This window comes from Montipora capricornis, chromosome 1, assembly GCF_036669925.1.
Source record: "Montipora capricornis isolate CH-2021 chromosome 1, ASM3666992v2, whole genome shotgun sequence".
Taxonomy (NCBI): domain Eukaryota; kingdom Metazoa; phylum Cnidaria; class Anthozoa; order Scleractinia; family Acroporidae; genus Montipora; species Montipora capricornis.
The window spans coordinates 20,484,520-20,507,015 of record NC_090883.1 but is presented as its reverse complement, the minus strand read 5'-3'; the positions used below and the strand labels follow the sequence as shown (position 1 = coordinate 20,507,015).

The following is a 22,496-nucleotide window of genomic DNA, read 5'->3' as shown; positions in this document are numbered from 1 at the left end:
TTTGTTTTATCTCTGAGTCATGGATGCAGTAGAAAATTCTGTCTCACTCGATTTGTCCCGATGGTTATGTGATGGTTCGTAAAGATCGCGCAGGAGAAAGAGCTGGAGGTGTGGTAGCAGTTATTTGTAGGAATGACTGGAAAATTAAGCCCCTCAATGTCAAGGAGGATTTTGATTCTGAAACTGTTTGGTGCAAGATCACTACTCATAATTCTGAATCATTATGTAGCTTGTGTTTACCACCCACCTGACCCTATCTATGATGCTAACGATCTCCTGGAATTTATATCTGACTCTTGCGAGCAGATCCTGTTAGCAAGCTAAGGATAAAGGATCTTATGCAACAGCACGACCTGCATCAGATGGTCAGGGTTCCAACTAGAGGTGAAAAAACAATTGATGTTTTCTTGACTAACGCTCCACTAATTTGGGAGACAGGCAAAACACATAAGGGACTCGTGAGGTCTGACCATCTCGTCGCCATTGAATCGCACTTAATTCCAACAAAGCCTCAAAGAAAATACATCAGTTTTCGGGACACAAGAGACCATCATAAAATCAATATGGAATCAAAACTAAAAGCTTTTGACTGGATCTCGACTGATCCAGAAGAAAGTGTCTAGCTAAACTCAAGGTTGTATGCAATGTTCCACGAGAGCTTCCCACTAATCCGTGTCAAGGTGTAATCAAGAGACCCTCTTTACATGTCCCCCTTGGTTAAACACCTTTCTAATATCGTACTGCACACAGAGGTAGCCATGTGGAAAACCTGATTCTCCAGGAGAAAATCAATACTTTCATTCGCATGAACCAGGTGAATGCTGTTAACAAGGAGCGGGAGAAGCACAGTAGATGTTCCAGAGGATGGTGGGAAACTGCTAACCGAATTACGGGGAGAAACTCACAGGGAACACTTGTAGTTCAGTATTATCTCCAGTTGTCATCAACGCATATTCTCAGTCCATTAATACGGATTGCACCAAAGAAGCTCCTGAGCCTCTTGAAATACCTGTTGGAACTCGTATTCCAATTGTGGATGAAAATGCTGTTAGAAAACTGTTAAACACCAGAAGAGAACTGCATCTGGACCGGATGAGTTTCCATATTGGTTCTGGCGTGATTATTCCCATCATCTTGCACCTGTGATTACGGCAATCTTCAACAGACTGAGTTCATTAATTCATCAAGCTGTTCCAACACTGTGGAAACTAGCACATGTTTTACCCACTCCCAAAGAATCTCCTCTAACGGAATGTAATCAGCTGCGACCAATCTCATTATCTAATATCATAATGAGGATCTTTGAACGGTTTGTTTGCAAACAAGAACTGTCTCCTGTGCTTAAGGATGAGATCGGCCCGACCAGTTTGCTTATATGGAAGGCCGCAGTACATCTATGGCTCTAATCAAGTGTCAACATTATTGGCTGAATTGGCAGGACAAGGATGCAGATTTTGTTCGGGTACTATCATTCGACTTTAGTAAAGCTTTTGATTATGTTTCCCATCGAGTCTTGTGTGACAAACTAAAGTCCTATGACATTAACCCATATATCATCAACTGGGTGATCAGCTTCCTGTGTGACCGCCAACAAAGAGTCGTGGGGGATGGTGCTGTAACAGAGTTCCTCAGTATTAACAAAGGTGTCCCACAGGGGACTGTTCTTGGTCCTATTCTGTTTTCCATCATGCTGAACGACATCAAGCCTGTTAGTTCAAGTTCACTACTGATTAAATATGCTGATGACATCACAGTTAGTGTACCTATCAGGTCAAGCCCAGGTCAGATTGACCCATCACATCAAGAAGTTTGCAGCATCAAACTCTGGGCAGACGACAACAAGATGACGTTAAATTTCAAGAAGACCTCTGAAATGGTAGTAAGAGGGAAGACCAGAGAAACTCCTCCAGGTGATATTGATGGGATAGCTAGGAAGAAGGAGTTGAAATTGTTAGGAGTAACATTTAATGAAGACCTGTGCAACTGGGATACTCAATTTGAGCATATGCTTGGCAAGGCCAATTCAAGACTTTACATTTTGAGGGTCTGCAAGTACTTTGGCGGCTACTCCTTATCGGAGTTGACTGTGTTATTTGATAGCCTCATAATGTCAATATTTTTATATGCATTGGAAGTATGGGCCTGTTCCCACTAGGGAAAATACATTGCACAGATTGATAAGTTTTGTAGGCGTGCTCTGCGATATGGATATACCTCCAAGTACACCCCAATGACCAGTTACATCGTTTTAAGAGATAGGCAGTTATGGAACAACATCATGTAGCTCATCCTCTCTATGACCTTCGTCCTCCACAAAGATCACGTTTTTTAAGAAGCAGGGGCCATGATTTTATGTTGCCACGTGTGAGAACCGAGAGGTTCAAACGATGCTTTATTAACAGATGCCTATTTAGCTTTGTTTAAGTCTATTTTAATTGTATAGTAGTATCGAATATTAGTATAGAATATTATTCTTATTGTAAACTCACACGTTTGTTTGTGGGGATGTTTTTTAATAATAAAGATCTTTACTTACTTACTTACTTACTTACTTACTTACTTACTTACTTACTTACTTACTTACTTACTTACTTACTTACTTACTTACTTACTTACTTACTTACTTACTTACTTACTTACTTACTTACTTACTTACTTACTTACTTACTTACTTACTTAGAAAAGGAACTTTTCGCCGGTCGTCTGTCGGGCCCATTTGAGATGCCTCCTTTATCTCCATTCAGAGTGTCACCACTGTGTGTCATCCCAAAGAAGACACCCAGTGAGTTTAGACTCATGCACCACTTGTCTTATCCTAAGGGTTCCTCGGTCAATGACAGTATTTCTCCTGAATTTTCTAGTGTCCGCTATGCAACGATCGCTGATGCCATTAGGCATATCCGAGCAGCTCGCACAGGGTGCTTTTTGAATAAAACAGACATCAAAAATGCTTTCAGAATTATACCTGTTCACCCTACTGATTATAATTTACTGGATATGAAGTGGCGTGATCAATATTACTTTGATAAATGCATGCCCATGATCTGTTCCAGTTCGTGTCGCACTTTTGAGTTATTCAGCTCTGCTTTGGAATGGGTGACCCAGAACAAGTGGCCCATCAGTCATATTATTCACCTTCTCGATGATTTTTTGATATTGCTGCTTCTCGTGAAATATGCAAGCGACAGCTTAATCTCTTTGTAGATCTATACGGTCAGCCACTACCTTGTCATTTGCAGGAATTGAATTGGATACCATTCAGTTAGAAGCTCGCTTGTCTGAAGAAAAAAATTTCTAAGTGAAAAGACCTAATTGCTGACTTTCTTAAGAGGAAAAAGGTGACATTAAGGGAAGTCCAATCATTAACCGGTCTTCTGCATGTTCTATTATTCTGCCAGGCAGAGCCTTTTTGCGCAGACTTATTGATCTTACCGTTGGCTTCCAGTCACCGTTTCATTTTATTCGCCTCAAAAAAGAGGTGAAGGCTGATTTAGAAGTTTTGCAGGAATTGTTAGATGAATATAATTGCAAATATTTTTTCTTGGAAGATTTTTGGCATACTTCGGAGCTCTTGAATCTCTACACTGATGCCTCTGGCTCGCTAGGTTTTGGTGCTCTCTTCCAAAATCACTGATGCTATGGGTCCTGGCCACCATCGTGGACCACGTATAACTTTGCTGCCTTGGACTTCTTCCCTATGTCCTCAGCTTGTTTCTCTGGGGTAATGCTATGAGCAATCATGCAAAGACCAGCACCTTATGTTTTTTGTGCCTAAAATGGTTTTGATCTGCTTAAAATATAATATCTTATTCAAAGCTAAACCAGAGATGTCGCAGTGGTGAGAGCACTCGGCTACCACCAATGTGGCCCAGGTTTGATTCCCAGACTCGGCGTAATATGTGGGTTGAGTTTGTTGGTTCTCTACTCTGCACTGAGAGATTTCCTCCGTGTACTCCGGTTTCCCCTCTCCTCAAAAACTAACATTTGACTTGAGTTGTGTTAATTGTTAATTTCAATTTACAGTGTCCCCAATTAGTGCTTCAGCGCTAGAACGACTAGACACTTAAATAAAGTTCCTTTCCTTCCTTTCTTTGTCTGGCTTGCAGATCCAAAAATTTCTTCAAATGACACCGGCCTCCATGGATCAATCACCAACAGACATCCCCCATCACCTGCAGCCGCAGAATTGGCAAATATAGTTTTACCTCTTGTCAAAACCAGCCTGCAACCATCGTCCATTCCTACTTACAAGAGAGCGTGGAAGCTTTTTTATCAATTCCTTTTTAATACCTTACCAGGTACTAGTGCAGATATTCCCATTTCACCTCCTACTTTAGCCCTCTTCATTGCGTATCTCTTCGATCGTCATTACGCTTCATCCACTGTTAACACTTATGTTTCGGCAATTGGTTATAACCACAAGTTAGCAGGTTTGCATGATCCAACTAAAACCTTTTTTATCAACCAGATGCTTAAAGGGTATGGGGAGATTGGCTTTCGCCTTGACAGCAGGCTCCCAATTACTCTGCCAATTCTCCATAGGATAGTTTGGGCCGCATCTCAGCTTGCGGATTCTTTTTTTCAACACATGTCGATTTCAGGCATTGTTCTTGTTTGCATTTTACACATTTGCCAGGGTGGGGGAAATCACTGCATCAGCTTCAGGCACCACCATCCATCTACGCCAAGTTTAAAAATTAGTGAATGATAAGCAAGAAGCTGAGGCCTTTAAAGTCACATTTCTCAATTATAAGCATAATTACAACCAATCCCCCTTTTCCTTAGTCTTTTCCCGTCAAAATACTTGCTGCCCTGTGCAACGTTTATTGGCTTATTTACAAGCACGAGGTCACAACCCTGGCCCCTTTTTTAAAAGCCCTAATGGCTCTCCTGTGCCTCGATCAATCTTTACAGATAAGCTTTCCACGGTGCTTAAGTTCTGCGGTCTTGATCCGTCCAGGTATAAAATCCATAGTTTTCACATCGGTGCTGCAACACATGCTGCTGATAAGGGGATGTCTGATGCGCACATTAGGGCCATGGGGCGCTGGAAGTCTAATACCTTTTTGAAATACATTCGCTTACAATCAATGTCAAACTAGCCCTAGCAACAGGCAGGGTGTGTTGCCTTGGCATCCTCCCCTAGCGATAGGCCTCCTTAGCAGGGGCAGCAGACCTGTCGCTAGGGGTACAGTTTTCTTTTCAGGTGGCGAGGTCTTGTTTTCGTTCAGCATTGATCTCTTTACTTTATTTAGTTCGCTCTAATCTGAACTTTGAATGTTGGCCTGAATTTGATAAGCAAGGGCAGCATTCTCAGGCCAACCTTCCTTTGTTATGTTTTCCCGAGAATGCTTTCGGTATTTGTTAGCTTTCATTGTTTATACAGTAACATTTTTCCTTTAAGCCAGAGAGATGCGTTTCTTATCAGTTGCACTGAGCCTCATCAGCAAGGTCAGCAGACTCTGCTAACTTCACTGGCTCCTTTCTGCTTTTGGTGCGCCGCTTTTCCTTTGGGTGGCGTGTGCATCATTAGTTTTCGAATTATGATGCTTTGTCGTTCTTTAGTCCATCCAATGTTTTTCTGTCATTCTATGGGGCCCCCTGTAAACTAGGTTCAGGAAAAGCGGCCTAGCCTTCTGTAGTTGGAATTATATTTTTCGCATATGGGAAAGCATAAAAGTTCTTTCCACAATCTTGATACCAATTTCCCCATTCCAATTTGTTCTCGCCCGCTGTTTTCCTTTTCCACACTTTTGATGATGCTCTTTTTCTGTCAATAGTCCCTTTTTCAGTCATTGGCCGTGTTATACTAGAGATGCATAATGCATCTGAACGACGTTGGGCAATTCCTTTTAATTTCTTTTAGTTCGTCGTTTAATTCGTCCTGTGTGAAAGACAGGCGAAAAACACATTGTGCGTCTCGACGAAGTGAACCGTTTTATAGTGCACCTTCGAAAACGTGCTAAAAGATAAACATCGTCCAGATGCATAATGAGTTCTGTGTCATGATATGCACTGCTGTGTCGACGGTTTGAAAATGCATTCTTATTGACACGTTTTAGCCTGTAACTCTCATCAACTAAAGTTATTTGCAATCATGAATGATGATGGCAAAAATCTTAAATGGCGCAAGAGAAGAAAAAGGAGAAGCAGAAGAGTATATGATTGCACGCGATTGAAAGAAATCTTGGAATTATTCAGTAAAAAGGCGAGCAAATAAAACAAAAGTAGAAACATCACCGCGATCTTAACTGCGAAAATCCTCTATCCTGTAAAGACTCCTCTGAAGGTACTACATCATGGAAAGTGGTTTCGTGCATATGAAATGAAAGCATGATTTGTTGCGTGGGCATATGAATATTCTTTATTGATTCAATAATTTGCCACACAATTAATTAAGAGAGAAAAATAACAAATATAAAACAAATACAACGATAAAGGTGACGAGGAAGCTTCAAGCGAAATCAGGAGGCTTTTAATATTAATTAAACTTCCTCATTAATACTAAGTTTGCTCAAAAATCACAATCGCTACTATAATAGGGACGGATCGGATGCAGCGCCGGGAAGGAAGTCTTAAAGTAATGGACAATTTCTTATTTTACAACGAATCAATGACAATAGTAGGGACTTAAGTGGAGTACGAAAACATAGCTAGTGAATTCATCAAATATCAAACAAAGAATACTTTCAGAGAAAAATACACAGCGCTAAATTACTATCCTATAGACGTTGACAACAACGATGCTTTTAAACAGTTTTTTCGTTCTTTTTATTTTTTTTTTATTTTTGTATTGCAGGAGAGAGCGGAAGTATTTACGAAACGGATCAGTCTGTCCTCGTGGCTGCAATGATATGTAATGTCGCCAAGGGAAGAATCTTACAAATCGGTACATCTCTGTGCTCAAGACCTGATAACTCACAATACAAACTACAGATTAATTTGTGCTCTGCTTACATGATAAATGCTGTATTTGGCTGTGTAAGCTGAAAGAATGCTCCCCAAATCTACCGATTATTTTTTCACTATCTGAAACACATCAATGAAATAGAAAAAAAAATCAGCGCTAGTTTTAGTCAGAAGAAATGGGAGCCTTTGAAATCTTTCTTGTTGTCAATTTGTTGACTTGGTCCTGGTCCCCTTAAAAATTAAAATTTAAGTTGCCAACAGTATTACCTTTTTAATTTCTTTTTTTCCTTTGGTTAAAACTGTATAGGTAAATATAGATGTATAAGTTAAAGTGTTGTGATGTAAGCACTCAGTTGGGAGCAGGTCAGTTTGTTTTTATGTAATGAATTGAGACATTGGTGACCTTGCAAATGTAGAAAATTAGTAGTTGATTGTTCTAAACTAAGAGTACGGGGAAAGTATTGTAATTTTGGGGTTAGTTTCCTAATAGAAACGTTGCGCACGATTAGAGCAAATCTAACGATAAAGCGGCGAGGCTAAAGAATCGTGTAAGCTAAAACTAGTTGTGCAGAGGCAAAATAATTACCTTTGTGCTGCCCTTGCAATCACTAAAACAATGTTAAACACTTGAAAAAGCTTGATGAAACTTGGAGCTGAAAACTTGAAGAAACTTGAGAAAGCTTGAAGCTGAAAAACTTAAACTTAGGCGTTGACTTGCTCCGCTTATGTCAACAAAAACTAACGTAAGTTACTAGCTTGCTAAGAAATGTCGCGATTATTGTCGCGTGAAAAAGCTGAATCATATCTGAGTACAAACATGGCATAAATTCTACCTCGCGCATCCTGTTAAAAGCTCTCTACTCTCTTTTGGGGAACTTTGGGGGAAAACAGCGGAAAGACTCGAACGGTAACTTAGTACATGTAGTATTCTATAAGACGCAAAACCTTAAGCAAAAAAAGGCTTCTTATGGTAAATTACTTGACGGTAGTTACACTCCCACCAAGTTATTAAGGATTTTCTGATTTCCATGATCAGCTAAGTTTGAGTAGTTCACAATTAGTGCATTCACTCTAAATGGAATCAATAAGAAAAAACGTGAATAATTACCGCGTAAACCGTCAAACATCGATGGCATGAGTCAAGCAAGATACTGGCACTGCTCTACAGTATGTTGCCCAATGTCCAACCACTTCAGTTTAAAACTGCTATAATTTTCCTTCCTTAGCCGCAAAAGCTGTGAAATTTGGCCCTGAAGCAATAAATTTAGTATGTAATATGGGAAAACAAGCTTTGCGTTTTTACATTCGGTTCCGCCAGTGCAATTTGCATTTTTACAAATGTCCATTGCAGCCCAGTATCCGACAAGCGAGCCCAGTATGCAACCACATGAATAACAATGTAATTAAACGTAACTTTCGGCGGGGAAGAGATATTTTTGTCTTCCTTTGCTCTTGAAAAGTACTTTGCCATTAGAATTTGGACGACTTACGACGACTGAGAATCCGGTAGTTATGCAAAGTGCGGTGAGATGCAACACACGGAAAATAATTCCGCTCGATAAAGCACTGAAAAGATTTTAATTGAGTTGTTTCAGAATAGCATTACACTACACGCAGATCATTTAAAGTTAACGATATGAAATTAATCACGACTGCAGCTTATGCAATGATTTTTGCACAGTAGACAAAAAAACTGGTCGTATTCTAGGCACGATTAGTGAAAAAATTGTTGACGATTCTGGCCTCCGTTATTCTAGCTAGAAACAGTTCATTTCAGGACTAATTGAAAATTATTATAATTCCTTGAATTCTTTGAGAATACTCACTGCAAATATCGAAACGTTCCTTCAAATGTATCATGATTTACAAATCCTTTCTTCAATAGCGGTCGTTTTACTGTGCAGTGAAAAGCGTAAATAATAGCCAGGAATACTCCGACCACTCAACTGAACAGAACGGCGCCTTTTGCAAATGATCCTAAAGCTTAAAGCCCGCCAAAACGTGCATCTCAAAGCTTAAATGTTCGGTTTCCTTCGTTTTCCGTAAACTAATAGGGGCGTTTCAAAAATTGAAATTAGTTTTTAGCTGGTCGGATGCTGGTACCGGTCGGATACTGGGCGACATACTGTAGTTCATTCCATCCAGGAGGAGAACCACCTTCTGTACAGGTCGTTCGAAGATCGAATGTTGGGCAGAGCTTCCTTCCTTGTCAAAATTTCGGACTGATCTTATTTTCCAACAAAATGCAACGAGGGCGACTTCATGTCACCATGGTAGTTTCCTGTCCTCGACAAAGCATTATCACAGATGACATGTGGACAAAACTTGGGCCTTTCGGCTGTGTCATTTGCTTATTTAACGATAGAGGAACTCTACACGATTTAACAAGTATTTGGTTAAGCCGAAAAGGCTGCTCCACTCTCCTGGTAACTCCGCAATACTCCAATACACTTGAAAACAAAATATTCCAATTTTCAAAAATAAAATACATATCTGTTATCACAAATACTCGATAAGCATTTGAAATAAAATGGTGTCCGTATTAGAATATCTGTCTAGTATCAAAGTGTGAGTATTTCATAGAAATAAATTTAAAAAAAAGATAACTCCGCTTCGCTTTACCGAAATTTGGCAGCAGTTGTGGTCGACGAGTCTCACACAGTGAAGATGCGGTCAGGGAACAGGCATTTCTCTATTACGCTTCCCGTCATTTCAAGTTTGTGCTAAGTTTTTCTCTTACGAACAAAACACATTTTCTGTGGAAAGGGACTTCGACGAATTACGGTACAGAATATTCAGCTACGCTTTACAGCATTGCCAGTAGTTGTTACGATTTTCTGGCGAAGGCTTCCTTCCTTTACAGTATTTGGGAGTTTCTGCCTCGAGCGATTTGAAATACACAACGCGTGGCTTGAAAGAAAAGGAAAGGAACTTTATTTAAGTGTCTAGTCGTTCTAGCGCTGGAGCACTAATTGGGGACACTGTAAACTGAAATTGACAAGTAACGCAAATCAAGTCAATTTTTTTCTTTTTTTGAGGGGAGGGGAAAGCCTCTCGGTGCAGAGTAGAGAACCAACAAACTCAACCCACATATAACGCTGAGTATGGAAATCGAACCCGGGCCACATCGGTGGGAGGCCAGTGCTCTCACCACTGCGCCATCCCTGCAACCTGCTGTTTTTCAATGTTTACTTTGGGTGCGCGCTGATTGGCTAGTGTTTGACAGCTCTCTCAGCGTGACGTCAGGAGGCTGCATTCAAAATTCAGAGCTACTCGTGCAGGCTTTCCTTCTCTCCCACCACTGAGAGAGAGCAGGCTGGAACAAAGTTTCCAGGAGGTGGGGGCAGTATCTTGGTCTTCATCTTCAATTGATGGTTCGGACTTAAAGGTTGCAAACTCTTCGGATCATTCAGACATTGGTGGGTCATTGGTTGATTGTTGATAATAGCCATAGCTTCATTAGGAAGGTACGAAGAGTTGACTTATCAAGACGTCCTTTATACTGGCCGAGAACAGTGCTCAAGATGCTTCTGGTTGTTCTGATCTGCCTTTCCCATACTCCTCCCCAGCGACTGGAGTAGGGAACATTCATGACGAAGTCGCAACGATTTTCCAATAAATGAATCCTGCCATTATCTAACTCTTTGAGAGCACTTGCCAGTTCGTTCCTTGCTCATACAAAGTTTGTTCCTTGATCAGACCTCAACTGTCGAACTGGTTCTCGAATGGCCATGAAGCATCTTAAGGCATTTATAAAGACGTCTGTTGTCATGTCATGTAATTCTTCCATATGAACTGCTCGTGAACTCATGCAAGTAAATATTACTGCATACCTCAACAAATCTTTGCGGCCTTCTCTGATTGAATAGTCCGAAGCAGTCCATACCACAGTAGGTAAAGGGAGGGGTGAGATTGGCCTTCTTTTGACCTTCGATTGGCCGTCTTTGACGTCTGCATTGTACACATCTATAGATGTGGGAAGATACTGCAGCAGAGAGATTTACAATCCATAGCCCATTAAAAAGAATCTCGTTCTTGCTCAATCCTTTCCCTTGATGATTCACTTTCTGATGGTAGTGATCGATCATTAAATTTGTTGACATGAGAACCTCTTGGTAAAATGATGATGGGACGTTTTGTTTCAAAGGGAAGGGAAGATTTTTCCAGTCTTCCACCAACTCCCAGTAATCCATGGTCATCAAAGAAACGATTCAACTTGCATTTGCCACTGCTTTCTTTGCTGCTGTCTTGTGATTTCATCTGCGAAAGCTGTGCGTTGTACTTCCTTAAGGATAAGCGTTTCAGTATCTTCTCTTTCAGCCACAGTTATGGTGACTGTTCTCGACTTATTCTTCTTGAAACCTCTCTTGAGACACGTGATTAGTGCAACTGCCTTGACCTAACTAGAATATTTCGAAATACAGTCAAGTATACTGAAGGAATCTTCGGCTGAAGTCGTAGGCACATTAGTTTTGACCTCTGAATCACCAATCTAAAACGCAGGAATTTTTTATCCTTCAATTGGAATATTCTTTTCCCGGAGGAATGAGGGTCCATTAAAGCAATTGGAATTCATCAGCTCTTCAACCCTTAATCCTCTTGACGCATAGTCAGATGGATTGTTCATGGTATCTAAAAAGTAAAGTCTCTGCTTACGAGCCAGAAGGCTCATCAGGCCGGCACTTATTTCCGGTTTCATTAGCATGAAGCAACTAGGAGTATTCCTAGTCCCCCCTGGATGGGATGCTAGTCCATCGCAGGGTTACCCCAGCATTTTGCCGGTACCCATTTATACACCTGGGCGGAGAGAGGCACCGTGAGATTAAAGTGTCTTGCCCAAGAACACAACACAATGTTCCTGGTATCTATGTACCACCATTCTTTGGGATCAGAATTGGACATGATCGTCTGAACTCTGTTCGGCACAAACGTATGAAATATTTTCGTCTCGTTGTTCATGTATCCAAGAACTACCTTCGAGTTCGCCCAGAAGTACTGCTTTAGATTGGCGTAGTTAAGTTCTTCTTGCAGCATCGCACCAACCTTGGCTGAAACAACCGCTGCTGTAAGCTCAAATCTTGGAACAGTAAATACCTTCGAAGGTGCAACACGAAATTTGCCCATCCCCAATGTTACGTTTAAATTTTCATTTTCGTCCCTTACTCTTAGGTACAAGAACTGTCCGTAACCGTATGTGCTAGCATCTGCGAAGTTGGGCAATTCGCAGGTCTTTCTCTTACCCATATTCTTTTTCTCGAAGCATCTTATCATTTGCAGCTCTTTTAATCGTAAGAGGTTTGACCATTGCTCCCACAGTGGCAGGACGTCTTCTGATAGAGGATCGGCCCAGTTGAGGCCAAACTCTTGCAGGATTCTTTTCCCTCATAGCATCAAAAGGGCCAGGAAACCAAGGGGGTCGTACACAGACGCCACCGTTGATAATACTCCTCTTATTTTTAAGGGCTGGTCTTTCAGAATAATGGAGAAACGAAGGCAGTCTAACTCCAAGGACCACTGCACGCCAAGAACTCTTTCTATCGGAAGTTGTTCAGACGGTATGTCTAACTTGACGTCGGCAGCTCTCTCACGTTCAGGTATAGATTCGATGACTGCACGATCGTTTAAAATATATTTCCTTGTCTTCATTTGCCATGTGCTTCAGACCGTACCTCGTAGAACGAGGTGACGAGGTTGTTCCGAAAAGGTAGACAATCCTTCTGTATTCTTTAGGAGGTTGGCTTACGTCACCGTTTGGCCACTAGAGAAAGCGTAGGTAATCTCGATCTTCATCAAGAACAATAAACTAATGGAACATTTTCTCTACGTCACGATTAACAGCGTGCGAATACTTCAATTCCTGAACCAGCACAAGACACTGATCAAACTGTTTGTCATGTAAGGTCCACTGAGCAAATGTTCATTCAGTGAGGCTCCCTTAAATTTCGCTGATCAGTCAAACACCACTCTGACCTTCCTCTTCTTTGGATGGTAAACCCAGTGATGCGGCATGTACCACTTTAATCTCTCGTTGACGTCTGGAGCCTTCTCAGTATCCCCTCTGCCCAAAACTTCGTTCATAAATTTGATGTAATTTTCTTGGTACTTCCTATCTTTACGAAATCTTCGTTTTAGGAACTCAAGTCAGGTGACTGCATTAGTGCGGTTATCGGGCAATAGCGGCCGTTTCTTGAATGGCAGCGGCATCTCATATTGCCTATCTTCCGCTTTCTTGATATTTTCTTCCATGATCTTAAGGAACTGCATATCTTCTCTGGACGTCATCTCAGAATCCTTTTTCTCCTTAAAGTCAGACTCCAGCGCTCCTACAATGTCCTTCTTTGTTACAACAGGTACCGTACAGCAACTCTGTGGCAAAGAGATCTCTCACTCTTCGCATTACTGGTAGCTACAATGCTACCACCGAGATCTGCTTTGATCCCATATGGTTTGCTTAATTTCCCAGCGATAACTTGTCTTGGGGTCAGTGCTTGGGAACAGTCATATCCGATCAGCAACCCAACGTAGCGTAGATGATCCCATTTCTTGGCAACTGATTTAGTGGGTACGTGACTTTCATCGGTGGGAATCACTGTCCTTGAATCTTGAGGTTGGTATTGTACCCTCTGACTTGCAGACCCTTTACCCTTTGGCTTCCGACAAGTTCTTCTTTACTTGTGATGGTGCTAAGTCGAAGTTTCGTCGGCTCTGCCTCAGCACAGAGTTAACCACTACGGACTTCATCCAAGACAAATGTGGCGTCACTTTGGTTGTCTATCATGATGTATACCAACACTTCTTTGTCGGCTCTGGAACTTGTTGATAGCCAGATCCCTTGTAAGGCGCATGCAGTCGACTTAGGAGCGCAAACGGAGTCACCTAGTCTTCTTTCTTCCTTCTTCACTTGAATACTTCTATCTTCGTGGAGACAGGTAGGATGTTTCTTCTTACAGGTAGAGCAGGTCAACCTCCTTCGACAATCTTGAGATGCATGACCCTTCTTTAAGCATCCGAAACACAATCTGTTTTCTTTGACTAACGTCATCCTAATGACCAGTGTTTCGAACTTGAACTTTGAACAGCCGTCAAACTGATGGCCTGTCTTCTTACAGAAGGTACATTTGAGCTGCTGTTTTTTCTGTTGTACTCGATTCCTTAGAATCTTCTTCATTTGCCTTAACAGAGAAGGTAGTCCTGTTCTCTTTGGCATCTTTGGTTCTCTTTCCCTTACGTACGGTTTCATTTCTGCTTCTTTCACAGCATTGCAGAAGAAGATCGGATTACATGCTAAGTCAGCTTCTGCAATGGCGAGGGTAACAAACATCTTGAAGCCTGGATAAATATTATCTTCTCTCAGATGCTTGTTGGCTTTTCGTTTCCATCGAGAAATGACCCAGTCTGGTAGCTTGAGGAGCAACTTCTGATTCTCTACGTAGTCGTCTAAAACATCAAGGCCCTGGACCACATGCATAGCGGTTTCCACACTTGACAAGAAGTCGGCGAATTTCCTGGGGCCCCGGTGGTATCTGGTACCGATCTTCGCCCATCTCTGTTGTTTGCCTCTGTAGGCCTTTGATATTATAAACGGGTGACCAAATCTCTCATCTAAGATATCCCATGCGCTTCCATAGGCTTCTTGGGAGTTCAACAGGAAGAGTCCACTGATAGCCTCTCTTGCAGATCCGCTCACGTATCGCTTTAGATAGTACATCTTGTCACTTGAAGGTAATTTCCTTCTGTCTAAAGGGGCGCAGAAAGACGACTTCCAATCTGGATACTTTATAGGTTCACCGCTGAAGACGTTTGGCTCGGGTACCGGAAGATGGGTTATAATGACGAAATCAGTTATTGCGGCGATTATCACAGCGGTGGTATCTGCCTTTGGAGTGAATTCTTGGGAAAAACAAGATAGTTGATTAATCTGTGGACCATGGACTGGAGGAAGAGTTACTCCTTGAGACCACTGTGGAATGGGATGAGGTTCTGTTCTTGAGGCCTTTGCACTGACTTCAGTGGAATGTTCCACTGGTGGTGATTGATTAAAGGGGGCTGACTGGGTTGGAAGGATTTGTAAGAGATCATCTTCAGCTGGGTAGACATTTCCTCTGCTTTCGCAACTTCTTGATATAACACCAGGCTCGCTCCTACCATCACTTCCATCTGTTCCAACTCCGCTTTCCTGCGTGCGAGTACTGCTTCCATTCTCGCTACCTCTTCTTTTGGTCGCGCTTGCTCTTGAAGAGTGTTGAATTCAGCTTCTTTCGCAGTAAGTTCTGCAGCCACATCGGCTTTATTTAAACTGATGAGGGAAGATGCTCTCGAATTTGGCTTTGAATTGTGATTTGAATTGACCTATTATCTTCATCATCGGCCCGTGATTGCTCTATTGGGAAGTCTGACTGTAGGTAAAGTTTGTGGCGAAGGCTTTTTGTCTGTGCATCACAGGTATCCACTTTGCGAATTATGCACGTTCAAAACTGACCGATTGGACTTCAAAGGTTTGGATCCAGGGAAAAGTGATGTCAAAGGCTCACTCGCTTAAACTTTCAGAGTGTGAATGCAGCTTATTATATATGCAAAACGTGAGTTTAAAAGTCTGAAAGCCCAAAACTCCCGTGCTTCATATTAATTCTGCAGCGTACACACCCATTGCATCCTCTAACTAGTGAGCCTTTGGTGTGATTTTCTCCTGGATCCAGCTCTCTTAAGAACTTAAAGTTAGTAACGGCAGAACAGTAAATCGGGAAAATTTCAGTTGAAATAGACAGTTGTCTTTTTGAAATTAAGTCTTAAAATTTTGGTCACTCAGTGTTAAGTTAACATAGTTTTGAAATCCAATCACAGGGGCACAGTCTGCAAAAAAATTAACTGCAAATTGCTCTTACAGACGTTTTCCCACATGTCATGCACGTCTTGCAGTTGCCCTAAGCAAACGTTTATTGCACACACTAAGAAAGGACTGAAGATGTTGTTTCCGCTTCATAATTCAGGTTCTTCTCAGTCTAATATGATGCCAGGTCTGCACCAAAAAGTACCGTAAGAGCCTGGAGTTAACAGTAAAAGGCAAGCCAAAAGACATGAAGAAAAGAATAACATGGTTTTGTATATATATATATGCTCACTAGCTCGCTAGTTTGAGCACTCTGGCATGGCTTAGATGTACCACATGTACCTCCATCCCAGACATCAGCACTGCACTGATGAGGCTCAGAAGGCCGAAACAGTACTGTCTGCAGTTAGTTATATACGTATGTAATTATATGTATGTAATTAGTTATATATGTAACTCTGAATCGAATTTGCATCGAAAGATTAATGACAATCGATCGCAAAAACACTAAATTTCTGCAGTCTCTGACTTCAATTAATCAAGGTCCCCATCAAGGGGACGGTGATGATGCGCTGTCAAGAGAAAGAAATTGATCACTTGCTAGGCAAGCATAAAGGTGCACGTACGCGATTACTTTGTGTCAACTGAATAAACTACAGAAAAGTATGTTGATCGTTCGTCGTTTTCAGGATAAAACAACGTTCATTTTAGCCGAGAAACTTCCGTCTTCGGTTTTTTAATTTTGTTGTAATATTGAACTGAATATTTACATTTCGTCTGTTGGGTTAGGAAGCCTTCTTTGTCGGGTTCCTGAAAAACTTATCTATTTTGACGTCAGGGTGAACTATTCACACAATCATGTAGTTAAGCGGCCAATCAAAACAAAGTTTGTAAATGAGAATCTAAACATGTATGAGATACAAAAACAGACTTGCGAATTGTTGCAAATCACAATGCTGACAAGCACAAAAACAAAGGAAACGGTTAATAAATATGGAGCTTTTTACTATCTAAATGTTCGTAGGTTAAAAATCCTTAATCGTTAAGGGAACTATGTCACACAAAATGACAATATAGCCAGGAACTTAAAGAAATATTGTTGGCTTCCCAAATAAGCTTCATTTTACACTATAATGAAAAAAAAAAACAGATCTTTTTCTGACGTTTAAAACTTGGTTACCGGCCAATTAATCATTTGTCAGAGAGAAAAAAATTCTGTCATTCTTATAACAAATCCTCGCGTATCATATTTGAACCCACGGTGCAAATTTGTTAAACTCGAATACTACAAAACATGATATTCACAAAGGCCGGAAACCTCACCAAGTTCTTTTCCGGCGAAAAATTTATTGAAACAAACAACATGTTTTCTATTAGAGGCAAAAAACCGTTTCTATTTCATTGCGTGCGTGAAAATAAGAAACGCAATCGTGTGAAATTACCAAACGCAACAAACCCTTTCCTGAAGAACCCTTTCCTTGAATAATGAAGCACAAAATAGACAACAAGCTATCTTTCAAATAATTCTTGGCTGTCAAATTTCCAATTATTAATACCTGAAGACTGTGCAGAGGTGAGCACAAAATAAATATAACAAGAATTAACGAATTTTCTGTTTGTTACCGGAAGACTGTGCAGAATTGAGTACAAATAAATATAAGTAGTCAGACAACCCCATTAAGGTGTTCGATTCCCTCTCTGTCTTTGGTAAACCCGTAAGTTTCCAGAGAATTTCCCATTTGCTTTCAGTGTTGTACATAACACCACTCTTGCTAAATATTAGAAATACAGCTCTTTTTGATTAAGGCTCGATGGGCGAAAGATTGTTGTTGAAGTCCATTACTCGTCTCTTGTAAGATTCCAGATTTTTATTTTTCACCGCCTGTCTTGTTTATCCAATTGAAGTTCCAGTCGAGCTCCATAAGGGTATATTTTGTTTAAAGATCCACCAAAACGCCATTTTTGTTCCAATGACTTCGACGCCATAGCAGGTTAATTAAATATTCTATTGTGTCCGCCAGAGAAATCTGCGCATTTCTTAGTACCCCTGAAACCTACCAAAATACGCGCAGAAGACTATATGCACAAAGACACCATTTAGCAGGGTAGTGACACGAAAGAGTTTTTCCAATACAAAAAAAGAAGAAATAAAAGAAAAGGACTAAGTTTGACTCGTTTTCCGATCGGATTGCCATATAGCAACCCAGTCAAAACCGAAAAAAAAAGCAAGCGACGAATTTTAAGTCGGTTTCTGACTAGATTGCCATATGGCAACCCACTAAAAAAGTGATTGTAGGGCATCAAAAAATCACTTTTCATTCGAATGACATTCACGTCAAATGGTTTTAATGGATTTTAAGATTTAAATTGAAATCACCAAACTTGTTTCCTCTTTGACTATTTCCTGAGAGCTTTTAATAGTTAATGAGAAAATCATTTCCACTTTAGTTTGGTGATCATTACTACACCAAAAAGTGGTAGAGTCCCATTTAAGCATTTTACACTGAGCTTTTTATTCCACCTCGTAGCCTCAATTACACACCTGAGGGCATTATTGCAATGGTCTAAGGCAATCCCAAGCCGCTATTGCACCACTATCTTGACCATTGAGAATTTTTCACGATGACAGATAAGATGAGAGTTGACGATTTTTCTGTTTATTTCGTTACCAGTGTAATTATATTATAAGCATGCTTGAATTTGCCGGAGCTTGAAAAGAATCGATAAGGCCTCTCCCTGACGCCAAAACAGCTCAATTTCATTAAACATTTTTGCTGTATGAGCCAACTTTAAGCTTTCAACAAGGGACCGTGAAATTACCGCAAAAATTTCCGTCAAATTTTTAAGATATGTTCTCTTACGCAAAAAAAAAAAAATCAAACATACCTCTGAGTCCGTTACAAAATCGGGTCAGACGTTGAAAGACGATGGTGCTGAAGAGAAACAAAATTCTCAAATGGCCATCAGTTTGCAAAGGGACACCCTCACTAGTAAACCGTACACGTATAGTCATTAAGGTACAAGCATCCCAAAACGGCCATAACAGTCAATTGGTCGAAGGGATGATTTTCGTTGGGAATTGGCAAGACTATCAAAATTGCTTAAATATTCAAACAAATTTGCATCAAGTCATTCTGATCAACTTGTTGACACAGCTGACGGGAAAACTTGAAGGAAATTAATTCAAACTACGTGGCTTATAAAGGGTGCCGGGGAAATGAGTCGTTCTTCACATTGTCAGCTAGAAGAGAGAATTTAGAAATAATTAAAAATAATAATGGTAGCAAAGACTCGTTGTTCTTTCAGCAAATAGCTCAAGATATGAATCGATTACTAAGAAATCTTCTATCTAAAGATGCCACAAATGGCTTCTGTGATGGATATGAAAACTGATCTTTAGATCAATTATTTTTGCGTCTTCTTGAAAGAACTTTGAATAATATAGAATGCATAGAAGAAAAAAAGGAAACGAAACGAAAGGAAAGGAACTTTATTTAAGTGTCTAGTCGTTCTAGCGCTGAAGCACTAATTGGGGACACTGTAAATTGAAATTAACAATTAACACAAAACATCTTTTCCGGATTTCACGGCCAAAGAGTGAATAGAAAAAACACGATCGACTGATAATATTTTAATCATCGTTTCGAAACTGTATACTCAAGTTTGATTGCATATCCATATCCATCAATCGATCCATCTATCTATCTAACTTTATTTTTCCTTAACATTCTGACTCAGCTTCGTCCAGCTTGAAATATGAACCTGCACCCATGCTATTCTCACCTTCATCGGACAGAAAACATTAATGAATCCCGATGAATTACTAGATTTTCGTAGAATTGGTCTTACCTTAACCCTTTAACTCTCAGTGGCCACTTTACACTTTACAGATTTGCTCTGTCAAACGCCAGACGATTCTGCCTCGTCACCATGCACTGCGGAGTAAGATAGCACTTACCGTTAGAACTGCTCATTGCATTTCCGCTATTGTTGGACGTTCACGTTGAAAACGAGACGCAAACTTTATTTCCCTTTATTTTGTATGAAGATCACAAATACGCGATTTTGATTCCCACACAGATTTCTACAGCGCTATATTAAAACAATGGAAAATTTTGACCATTTGCAGACTTCATAAAATGTCTGTAAATAATATATTTACAGACTTTAACACTTTTACCCGATAAATATAAAATCTCTGTAAATTTATTTTACTGACATTTTACACAGTTTTGTTGAGTAAAGGTCTAAAAAATATATGTTAAATGTTTATAAATTATTGGAGCTACAACAAGAAGAAATACTTAAAATTTACAGACTATAAAATCTTGCAAAATGTCTATAAATCGAAAAATTGACAAAGATTTTAGGCAATTTTTTTGGTCATGTTTCATAAAATTTCTGCCGGGACTTTGAGCCTGGGACTTTGAGCTTTTGAAGAATGGACCGTTCAAATTTCCGCCCCCTCGGGCCAAAATGGTGTTCAAATGCCCTTCCCCTCGTCGGATTTGTCCGTCATACCCTACTAAACAGCAAGCGTCGTCGGCTCCTCCCGTCTTTAATAAAGATCTTTTGAAGACTTACATCTCTTCCTTTAAAACTCTTTCATTGCGTCCAAAGACGTGTTTTATAGCTGTTAGCGACTTCGGCGCCCGAAAAAAAATTATTTGAAACCTGACACTTCAGGTTCAATTTCCCCACCCCACGGAGGCACAGAAGATATTCAAATGCCCGGGTTTTGCCCGGATAGGATGTTGAAGTTTTGGTTTGATCGGCGCATTAGGTGATTTAAACAAACTTCCTAATTTTATGAAAACTCATTGCGATTACGTGTTTATAACAATATTTTCTTGTCACTGTCGAGGCACAACGAAAACCAGTTGGACAAACGGATTGAAAAAGCTCTTGTTTGCTCGCATTTAGAGCAAAACAAACAAACAAATCAACTTTTTCTTTATGTCCAAAAGAGTACAGAGAATTGTTATTTAATTACAGTTGACAATAAAAATTCGATTTTCATTCCTGAAGAAAGGAAGAACCGATTAAACCATCTTTTAAAATACGCATCCACTTTAAAAATAACAGAAGTTTTAGTGTCCAAGGAAAAAATTGTAGAGTAACTTCTTCCACTAAGTATGAGCTCTTACTGGTATTCTGTTCTGCAGCTCTGAGCAAATTACAAATAAAGACTCAGCTTTAAGTTTATATCCCTCTGATGCTTGACGTGAACAACTGCGTAGCCACCAGTGTGGACCACAGATATCATGATATGTCAAACGGAATTGAAACCAGAGAAAAATGAAGAAATAAAACATCTTCCAAACCGTTTTCCACCTGAACACAAAATGCGTTGACTGTGTAAGAACTATACTTGATGTAGTATGGCCGTGTAGCCGCCTCGAGCAACAGAAATCGCGCAAAAAATGAAGCCTCGTTTATGTCTAGGTGAGTTAACCTATGATGAGCCTGCAATCCAATCTAACACCAGTACCTGGTAAGCGGTCAACTGCAAAAAATAGCTGACCTCGGTGAGCTCTAAGCTTGAGCCCGCGATATGGTCACGTGATACTGTTCAGCGGATACCTTGTTTTGACAGGTGTCAATTGATCAAAACATGGATGTCCAATAAGCATGACATTGGCATACATGGACAGGTGAACCGTACGTACGCTGAACTTGCTCGAAGATATGCCTGCACTGCAGACTAATGGCTAACGGCAAATCATTTTACTTCCTGAAGAAGTCAAGCCATGCTTTACGGAATATTGGGTTAACAAAAAATATATATTTTCTTACAGCCGTACAACCAGCCTTGCATTATTATTTTACTCTATTATTGTTGCATTTTTTTTTCTAAAGTAACTTTATTCAAATCCCACAATTTAACTTGTTGCCCTAAAACAGTCATTCAGCAAAATCAAAATTATTGATCTGAGTTTCCAAAATTCAGGGCTCCTGCAAAATTACAACCATTTCATTTGAGTCGAAAATACATCGAAAAGCTCGTTCCTTGATTCCAATTCCTTGTCCGGTTCTGGTTCTAAAGTTCCTTGCAATTCCTTAATTCAAAGTCCAGTTCCGAGACTTTATTAGTAAATTTCCAGTCCCGCCCTGATTCCATCAGTTGCCCTCCAGTGAGACTATTCATGTTCTACAATTCCATGTAAGGGTTCATATTTTATGATTTTAGTTTAAAACTCAAAGTCTTGGCGGTTTTGAAACCTTAAATCCCCAAATAGTCACGAGGTTGTGATTTTCTCTCCACACTGCTCTACGTAGTCTTTCAGTTCCAGTATGCTTTATTAAACTTATGTAAGCCAATTCTTGTTTTCAGTAATATGGATGCAAGGCTGGAAGAAACTTGGTAGGTTGTTAACGCTCTCGATCAATGCGAATGCAGAGCCCTGTTTCTTGAATGGAATGCTTTGAATTGAGGGCTGGAGACATTTTTGCCCTACTTAAAAAAAAGACAGTTCGTTCTCCTACATCACCTACGTTTCTAGATTTACGCTTATGTTATTTTTGTGCTATTTTTTCCCATGGTGACGAAGAAACGGCTAGGTGTTCACGTCATTTTTGCCGGCGTGCTCAGTTCAATCAAACTTACAGCAAGGGTCTAAAAGCACTCAGCTTGTAAACACTTGCATGATTGTCTTCTTGTAATATTTTTATCTTTATTTTCTCAATGCTTTTATTAATAATTTAGCAGCGGCTATAGGTACATGGAGCACATACAGTAATTACTGGGTTGCCAATATAG

At 40.2% G+C, this 22,496-nt stretch overlaps 1 protein-coding gene and 1 pseudogene across 2 annotated transcripts in view; one reads left to right on the top strand and one right to left on the bottom strand.

The window, feature by feature from the left end:
• LOC138022870 (pyroglutamylated RF-amide peptide receptor-like) overlaps positions 1–20,973 on the bottom strand; it is a 45,879-nt gene extending 24,906 nt beyond the window's left edge. The window contains exons 1-3 of one of the 2 annotated variants that reach the window (XM_068870032.1): positions 20,884–20,973; positions 19,586–19,671; positions 18,623–18,669 (exon numbers count right to left, since the gene is read on the bottom strand). Coding sequence is in view for 1 of the 2 variants with exons in the window: in XM_068869897.1 (XP_068725998.1) it covers positions 18,623–18,749 (127 nt within the window). In the remaining variant the exon portion in view is untranslated. Of the gene's footprint in view, positions 1–18,622; positions 18,775–19,585; positions 19,672–20,883 lie in introns of those variants that run through there. The other variant, XM_068869897.1, reaches the window with a different exon arrangement.
• On the top strand, positions 1,293–2,424 carry LOC138054287 (uncharacterized; annotated as a pseudogene).
• Positions 20,974–22,496: the final 1,523 nt, after the last annotated feature.